This window comes from Rhinopithecus bieti, unplaced genomic scaffold (assembly GCF_001698545.2).
Source record: "Rhinopithecus bieti isolate Rb0 unplaced genomic scaffold, ASM169854v2 scaffold_65372, whole genome shotgun sequence".
Lineage (NCBI taxonomy): Eukaryota > Metazoa > Chordata > Mammalia > Primates > Cercopithecidae > Rhinopithecus > Rhinopithecus bieti.
The window spans coordinates 806,358-815,567 of NW_016825415.1; the positions used below are offsets into that span (position 1 = coordinate 806,358).

General features: G+C 35.6%; 1 protein-coding gene across 5 annotated transcripts in view; it reads left to right on the forward strand.

Annotated features, from left to right (window-relative positions):
* The window catches only part of NCOA7 (nuclear receptor coactivator 7), a 151,966-nt gene that overhangs the window by 63,219 nt on the left and 79,537 nt on the right, over positions 1–9,210 (forward strand). For all 5 annotated transcript variants that reach the window (XM_017863015.1, XM_017863016.1, XM_017863014.1 and 2 more), the window contains one exon: positions 8,576–8,796. In XM_017863015.1, the coding sequence (XP_017718504.1) occupies positions 8,576–8,796 (221 nt within the window). The remainder of the gene's footprint in view (positions 1–8,575; positions 8,797–9,210) is intronic.

Sequence of the window (9,210 nt, forward strand, 5' to 3'; positions counted from 1 at the left end):
AAATTTTTTTTTTTTTTTTTTAATCAAAACAAGTTTAACACATTTCCTCCTCTTCTCCGCCAAGGGCAAACTGTTAGAGCCGGACAGGACCTTGAAAATCGTGTTAGCCTCTTGCTTTTGTTTACTTAGAAGTCCCAGGGGGTTTATCCTATTTCCAACGCAGATTGCAGGGCTGATTACAGAGAAAGGCAAGCCCAAAACCCAAATCTGTGTTCAAATCTTTCTGTGAGTGCACAATCCATTGAAACCCACTAAATTTTCAGGCCCCCACGTAGTTTGTAGAATTTTCAGAGTCCAGTGGATTTTATTTTAAAGTCGAGGTATACATATATGCCATAGTACACATTTAGAGGGGCTTCTGGGAGGCCCTGCGGCAGTTGGCTGTAACCTAGGCTTGTGAATTCCCGCTCCACAGCTAAACTATGCCCTATGACCTTGGGAAATGGTTCTAGTTTTTCTCACCCTTCCTTTTGTTATCTGTAAAATAGAGATAAAACTGCCTACCTCATTGGGCTTTTGTGAGGATAGGCTAGCATTTGTGAAGTACATAGCCTGGTGCCTGGTTCCTTAGTCAGCTTAGTAGTTCCTGTTAGAAGAAAGCTCTTTAAAGCTTTTCATAAGTTTTTGAAAAGTAAAATTCAGTTTTAAAAGTTGGACAATATTTATGTGTTAAATTATTCTGACAGTAGGAGATTTCAAAGACTACTTAAAATATTTTTAATATATTATTGTACATGATATAAAATTCAAAATGTACAATGAAACACAATAAAAAGTATTTGTGTGTGTGTGTAGGTACCCTTGTACACATATTTTCTGCATATACTCATTACATTTTAAATACTGTATCTTTACCTTTCTCTCTAATGTCTTGCAGATAGGACTAACTATAGCTCTAGATCAATATTGTCTAGTACGTTCTGTGATGATGGAAGTATTCTGTATTATCCAGTAGAGTAACCACTAGGACATGAGTCTAGAAGTGTATTTCTTACAACAGAATAATTTTAAAGTCAATTTTACTTAAATGTAGTAACTATGGGTGACTGGCCTGTGGCTACCATATTGAACAATGCCATACAAGATATTTATGTCTATGTTGCATTTTTTAAAAGCACATGGATCCCAAATTTTAAAATTAAGAACAAAGTCATATATAACTGTGAATTTAATATTAATTAAAGCAGTCTATAATTCAGTACATTTTAAATTATGTGTGACTAATATGTAGAAAGCTGAAACTGGATCCCTTCCTTATACCTTATACAAAAATTAATTCAAGACGGATTAAAGACTTAAATGTTAGACCTAAAATCATAAAAACCCTAGAAGAAAACCTAGGCAATACCATTCAGGACATAGGTTTGGGCAAAGACTTCATGACTAAAGCACCAAAAGCAATGGCAACAAAAGCCAAAATAGACATATGAGATCTAATTAAACTAAAGAGCTTCTGCACTGCAAAAGAAACTACCATCAGAGTGAACAGGCAACCTACAGAATGGGAGAAAAATTTTCCAGTCTACCCATCTGACAAAGGGCTAATATCCAGAATCTACAAAGAACTCAAACAAATTTACAAGAAAAAAACAACCCCATCAAAAAGTGAGCAAAGAATATGAACAGACACTTCTCAAAAGAAGACGTTTATGCACCCAACAGATACATGAAAAAATGCTCATCATCACTGGTCATCAGAGAAATGCAAATCAAAACCACAATGAGATACCATCTCACACTGGTTAGAATGGTGATCATTAAAAAGTCAGGAAATAACAGATGCTGGAGAGGATGTGGAGAAATAGGAATGCTTTACACTGTTGGTGGGAGTGTAAACTAGTTCAACTATTGTGGAAGACAGTGTGGCGATTCCTCAAGGATCTAGAACTAGAAATACCATTTGACCCAGTGATCCCATTACTGGGTATATACCCAAAGGATTATAAATCATGCTACTCTAAAGACACGTGCACACATGTATTTATTGTGGCACTATTCACAATAGCAAAGACTTGGAACCAACCCACATGTTCATCAGTGATAGACTGGATTAAGAAAATGTGGCACATATATGCCATGGAATACCATGCAGCCGTAAAAAAAGATGAGTTTGTGTCCTTTGCAGGGACATGAATGAAGCTGGAAACCATCATTCTCAGCAAACTGTCACAAGGACAGAAAACCAAACACTGCATGTTCTCTCATAGGTAGGAATTGAACAGTGAGAACACTTGGACACAGGGCGGGGAACATCACACATGGGGACGTGTTGGGGGGTGAGGGACTGGGGGAGGGATAGCATTAGGAGAAATACCTAATGTGAATGACAAGTTGATGGGTGCAGCAAACCAGCATGGCACATGTATACCTATGTAACAAATCTGCATGTTGTGCACATGTACCCTAGAACTTAAAGTATAATAAAAAATAAATAAATAATGTGTGGCTAATATATTTTATTTTAAAATCAAGTAGCTTAAATAAGAAGATGGGAGTTCATTTTGGAGAATATGCTGCAAATCAGAGAAAGCTGTGAAATGGCCGTTTGTAGAGTAGCAGATCTCAACCAAATCAGAACATTTACATCAACTTAAAGTGGAAAAATTCAGAAGATTAAGAAGCAGCATATCTCAGAACATGGGCTCATTTTCCATTATTTTACTCAAGAAATATTTACTGAGTACCTAATGTGTGCCATGCAAGAAAGGAACTTGCCCAAGACCCTGACTCTGCTTACTGCCAGTGCCCCACACTCATTTCCTTTTGTAAAAGAAAAAGCTTCAGAAGAAAACCAGTTTTCATTCAGCTACTACAAGTGATTTATTTAGCAGGAGCCCCTTGCTCACTTCTGCAGTCAGTCGGCTAACTCTGGGCTGGAACACTAGTAGGGAAAAAGTGAAGTATGTGTGCATTCTACAAGTGTCTACACCATTTTAATGTAAAAAAGCCAAGAGATTCCAGAATTTAAAAAGCTTTTTAATATTCCTTTATGGAAAGGTATAAATAAGCTCGGAATCATGGTGGCGAGCCACATTGCCTCATTCTTCTGCCCTTGGGGAAGCCCACAGTGTAATTTGTCTTTTCTTTTGGCTTTCACCTTGTCTTCCCCAAACAGTGATTGCTTCTTCTGTTAGCACTGCATTTGATCTAAGTCTTATTCATTTTTTGCACTTTGAAAATTTTCTGTTATGACATGTTTTGTTTTCATAATAAAAGAAGAAAAATAAATAATATCATAAAACATAGTCCAGGTCACAGAGATGATGAAAGCCTGACAAAGCAGAATTGTGAAGAGAAGGTAAATTGGAGTGGGAAAGATAGGATTAGAAGATAGAATGGACAAGGCTTGACTACAATTTAAAACACCGGTTTTATGTAATTGTGATCTATTTTAAAGAAAGACAAATGCAAAATAAAGGTTTTGGTTTTTTTCCCACTTGTACTCACGGCAATCAAATCTTAAATGTATTTCATTATTTTTCAGTCACTCATCGTTTAAGATGATTTGCCAAGTGTATTTTTAGCCCACAATATAAAATCAGTGTGTATTTGGGGTCATGAAAAATGCTTAGATGAAATAGTGAGAGTTCGTTTTTCTGCAAGACCATTTTTTTTTCTGTTTATCTTAAGTTAATGATAACAAATCCCTATTGTGAGACTATCTTACCAAGATAGATATTGGCTTAAAAACAAAAAGTAAGGACTGAAAGATTAAAGCCCTGAAAAGGAATGCTTGAAGAGCATTAACTTTACCAGATTCTTCAGGTTGGCAGCTATTCCCCTTTGCAAAAAGTGTTAGAAATTGATCTCTTTACTTGGAAGGAAGGATTTTACAGAGAGCTTCCAGAAACACATCTGATTTCCAGTTGCAATATCAGAATATTCTAGTTATATTGATAATCTCCAGAGAAACAAAGTCTCGTGAGTACTCTAGTCAAAGCAAAAGATTATCTGATTGTAGAATTTCTAAGGTATTATTTCTAAGGTATTCTAGCTTTTTTTCTGAAGTAACAACTGTGTTTGGCTATGTGTGTTGACAATAATAGTCTGTGTAGAAAAGGGAGAGAAAAATAAAACAATGTATCCCATTTTGTTATTTCCATGAGGAAAATGAGTCTCTAATGAGATGTCCCCAAACAGTGCTGCCGTTCATCAAAGCACATGCCCCAGATCTGAGTGAGTTTAATTATCGTGGGGACAGTGAAACGAGGACATTTAAATCAACTTAAAGTGGAAAAATTCAGAAGATTAAGAAGCAGCATAGCTCAGGCTGCATAGAATTAATATTTGACATCTCTTTTCTCCTAGAAGGAATCATCTTTGGAAGGGAGCAACAAAGTTAATCCCAAACATGTTTTTGATTAGTCGTTACATCAGAATCAGCCCATCATTTTGGAGAAAGAGATCAGTTCTCTGCATAGATAAGCCTTCCAATGTTAAGAGACAAGCTCTGTGTGTTATGTAGATTGCTGCAGAATAATTTGAGCCTCACGCAGGACTTTTGATCAGAAGAGAAATTTTGATCAGGAGAGAAATTGTTTTATTAGGTGCATTATCTGATCTTTGCTAGAGCTATTTACTCCTTTACCAGAAAAATAAGTTAAAATCTGAGGACAGAAAATAATATGTTTAATAAAATAATTCCTTTTTATGAGTCTCCAATTGTTTGGTTGGTGATTTTTGGTTATTTATTTATTTATTATTAATTATATGATTCTTTCAATAGCTTTTGGTAGTACAAGTGGTTTTTGGTTGTGTGGATGAATGGTATAGTGATGGAGTCTGAAATGTTAGTGCACCTGTCAACTGAGTAATGTACATTGTATCCAATATGTAATTTTTTTATCCCTCAGCAACATCCCACCTTCCCCTGGTTCATTATTATACTATGTATGTTTTTGCATCCTCATAGCTTAGCTCCCACTTATAAGCGAGAACATGTAATATTTGATTTTTTCATTCCTAAGTTACTTCACCCAGAATACTTACCTCCATTTCCATCCAAGTTGCTGCAGAGAACATTATTTTGTTCTTTTCTGTGGCTGAGTGGTAGTCCATGGTGTATATAGACCACATTTTCTTTATCTACTCATCAGTTGATGGGCACTTAGATTTATTCCGTATCTTTGCAATTGTGAATTGTGCTGCAATAAACATATACATGCAGTTATTGTTTTCGTATAATGACTGTTTTTCCTTTGGGTAGATACCCAGTAATGCGATTGGTGGATCGAATGGTAGATCTACTTTTAATTTCTTTGAGAAATCGCCATACTGCAAAGGTTGTACTAATTTATATTCCCACCAGCAATGTATAAGTGTTCCCTTTTCACCACATCCACACACAACATCTATTGTTTTTTGACTTTTTAATAACAGCCATTCTGGCTAGAATAAGGTGGTATTTCACTGTGGTTTTAATTTGTATCTCCCTGATGATTCGTGATATAGAGCATTTTAAAACATACATTTGTTGGCCATTGTATATCTTTTTTTTTTTTTTTTTGAGAAATATCTTTTCATGTCATTTGCCCACATTTTAATGGGATTATTTGCTTTTGTCTTGCTGGTTGAGTAGCTTATAGATTCTGGATATTAGTCCTTTGTCAGATGCATAGTTTGTAAATATTTTCTCCCATTCTGTGGGTTGTCTGTTTACTCTCATGATCTCTTTTGTTTTGTTGTTGTGAAAAGCTTTTAGTTTAATTAGGTCCCATTTTTTTTTGTTTTTATTGCATTTGCTTTTGGGGTCTTAGTCATAAATTCTTTGCTTAGGCCAATGTCCAAAGAGTTTTTTTTGTTTGTTTGTTTTTAAGAAAGAGTCTTTCTCTGTCACCCAGGCTGGAGTTCAGTGGCGCAATCGCAGCTCACTGCAACTTCCACCACCTGGGTTCAAGTGATTCTCCTGCCTCAGCCTCCTCAGCTGGAACTACAGGCAGATGCCACCACACCAGACTAATTTTTGTATCTTTAGTACAGATGGGATTTCGCTATGTTGGTCAGGCTGGTCTCAAACTCCAGACCTCGTGATCTGCCTGCTTCGGCCTCCCAAAGTGTTGGGATTACACGAGCCACCACGCCCAGCCCAGAAGAGTTTTTACTAGGTTTTCTTCTAGAGTTTTTGTGGTTCAGGTCTTAGAGTTAAGTCTTTAATCCATCTTGAGTTGATTTTTATGTGTGGTGAGAGATCAGGGATGCAGTTTCATTGTTCTACATATAGCTATTCAGTTTTTCCAGCACCATTTATTGAATAGGATTTCCTTTCCCCAATTTATGTTTTTGTATGCTCTGTTGAAGATCAATTGGTTGTATTTGGTTTTATTTCTGGGTTCTTTATTCTGTTGCATTGCAATGTTTATATATCTATATTTATACAGGTACCATGCTGTTTTAGTAACTATAGCCTTGTAGTATAATTTGAAGTCGGGTAATGTGATGCCTTCAGATTTGTTCTTTTTGCTTAGGATTTCTTTGGCTCTTTGGGCTCTTTTTTGGTTCCATATGAGTTTTAAGATTGTTTTTTCTAATTCTGTGAAAAATGATGTTGGTATTTTGATAGGAATTGCGTTGAATCTGTCGATTGCTTTGGGCAGTATGGTCATTTTCACAATATTGATTCTCCCAGTCCATGAGCATGGGATGTATTTTTATTTGTTCATGTCATCTACAGTTCCTTTCAGCAGTGTTTTGTAAGTTTCCTTATAGAGATATTTTGAGTTTTTTTTTTCTCTTTCTTTTTTCTCTGACTATCCTTGAGCTCTTGATTTGATTGTCAGCTTCGTCATTGTTGCTGTAGCAGTGCTACTGATTTGTGTACATTGATTTTGTATCCTGAGACTTTACTGAATTTATCAAATCTAGGAGTCTTATGGAGGAGTCTTCAGGGTTTCTAGGTATTTGATTGTATAATTGGCAAACAGAGATAGTTTGACTTCCTCTTTTTTATTTTGGATACTCTTAATTTCTTTCTCTTTCCTGATTGCTCTGGCTAGGACTTCCAGTTTTTGGTCTTTTAAACAGACCTTAAAAGATCGCTAAACTAAGAGATGGGGACATCTATGACTTTTCCTCTGCTGCTTTGTCTCTTATGCCGTATACTAATTTGTTAGCCAATGAATATCTAAGAACCTGGCTGCTCAGTGTTCAGTTAATAATAGCCTAGTTGAAATACCTTGTTGGAATATGGGAACTTTATCTCAAAGCCCCGAATGTCTCATTTTTCTTACCATGCTTAGTTGTCATGTCTTTATGATTGTATTAGGGGATATTTTACTATTTCTGTTTCTGTTTGTGTTATATGTTGACGTGTATTATGTCAGTTAAGCCTAATAAAAGATCCTATTAGAGACCCAAGGAAGTACAATTGTCACCATTTAAGATATAAGAAAACTAAGGCTCAAGGTGTGAAATTCCTAGCCTGAGGTCAGGGTTCTCTTAAGTGTTGTAGCCTCAGGGAGGGACCTCTCTAGCATGTCAAACTGATTTGTTTGACATCACAGAGCAATGCAGTGTAATATCAAGTTTCAGACCCTGTGTATCCTACAGTTATCTCATTTTTCTACCCAAACAGGTTCTTATCCATTCACCAACATCAAATTAGACATATGCTCAAGAGGGTGAAGGAAATAGAAATGTATAAGATAAATCTAACTGTGCCTAGATACTTTCTATGTAGGCACAGGGAAAAGGGACATAATTTAAAAGTATGTATTTACATATGAGTAGAGTACAACATATACTAGAGGCCAAGGCCCTTGTTCTCAAAGCACTTAGATTCTGGTAAGGCAAAAACATTCTCGACTGTCAAGTACAGAGTGACATATCCATTAATTACAGAGTGTGTGTCAACTGAAAATATTTTGAGGTATTGGCTTTCAGTGAATTCTGATAAACTTTGTCTCTTACACATCTTTGGCTCAAGAGTAAAGAATTTGTAACATCGAATATGTTAACTAATAATCAGCCAGCTATCAGTAATCATAAGGAAAATCATGTGTTGACATTATGGCATTTTCTATCTTAGGAAATGCAGCTCTTTCTTCACTACTATTGCCATATGTTTAAAGGAAAAGAATTACTCTTATGTGACCCAGTTCACACCTTGCCAAATCCTTTTACTCGGTATGTGAGCCAATTACAAAGGGCTTGTTTTTACAAATGTGCTTGCCCATCAGTCCAAAAGTACCACTGAAACCAGAAATATTTTCTTAAAATGTAATCTTCCAAACATGGCATTCTAGTAACATAACCATATATTATGATTTTTAAAAATACTCAACATTTCATAGCCTATGGAAGAATCTCATTTTTCTTCAGGCCTATGGCAGTTCTTAATAATTTTATGAGATATAGTATTGACTATATCAAGTTGAAGAAAGGTCACAGTTCTCCGTGTAAGAATTTGTAAGTGATTAGAAAATAGAAAAGAATAATAAATGTAATGAAACATATTATAAGGAAAGTGTTTTCTGTATCAGTTCATTCGTTTTCAAAGCCCAGCAGCATGAAATTAATACGATTTCTACCAGCAAATCATCTCTCCAATGTTTTTACTTTTTTTCCCCTCTTTTCCTAGTTTGAAAAAGAAAAAACAAGCCAAACAAAATGCAGAGACAGCCTCAGCTATAGCTACAAGGACTCATACTGGGAAGGAAGATGCCAATACAGTAGTTTTAGAGCCAGACAAGTACAACATTGCTGTGGAAGAGGAATATATGACTGATGAGAAGAAAAAGAGAAAAAGTAATCAGTTAAAGGAGATCAGGCGTACAGAACTAAAGAGATATTATAGTATTGGTGAGTATTCATGGCGTTACTGCAGTATTTTCATTTAAAAAGCCTATAAGAATTTTTAAAAGACTATCATTTGTGATGGATCATAATAATGGTAACAGTTTATGGAGCAGCTGCTGTGTGCCTCTGGCCCTTGCTTTATATACATAATCTTGTGTAAGGGGATCACACTAAAATAATGTCTCATTTAAATTTGTGTTCCCAGCATTTAGCACAGTGCCCAGCATGTATTGTGTACTAATAAACGTTTATCTGAAGAAGAGTCACTTTCCTTTTGAGAAATATTTTCTTAATGTATGTAGACATATTCATAAATATGCTGACAGAAATGCCTGTACTTTTTGTCCTTTGCTAGACAGTAGAAAATGGAGGAGACATGGCCTAGCATCTGTCAGTTAAAAAAAAAAAAAAAAAAAA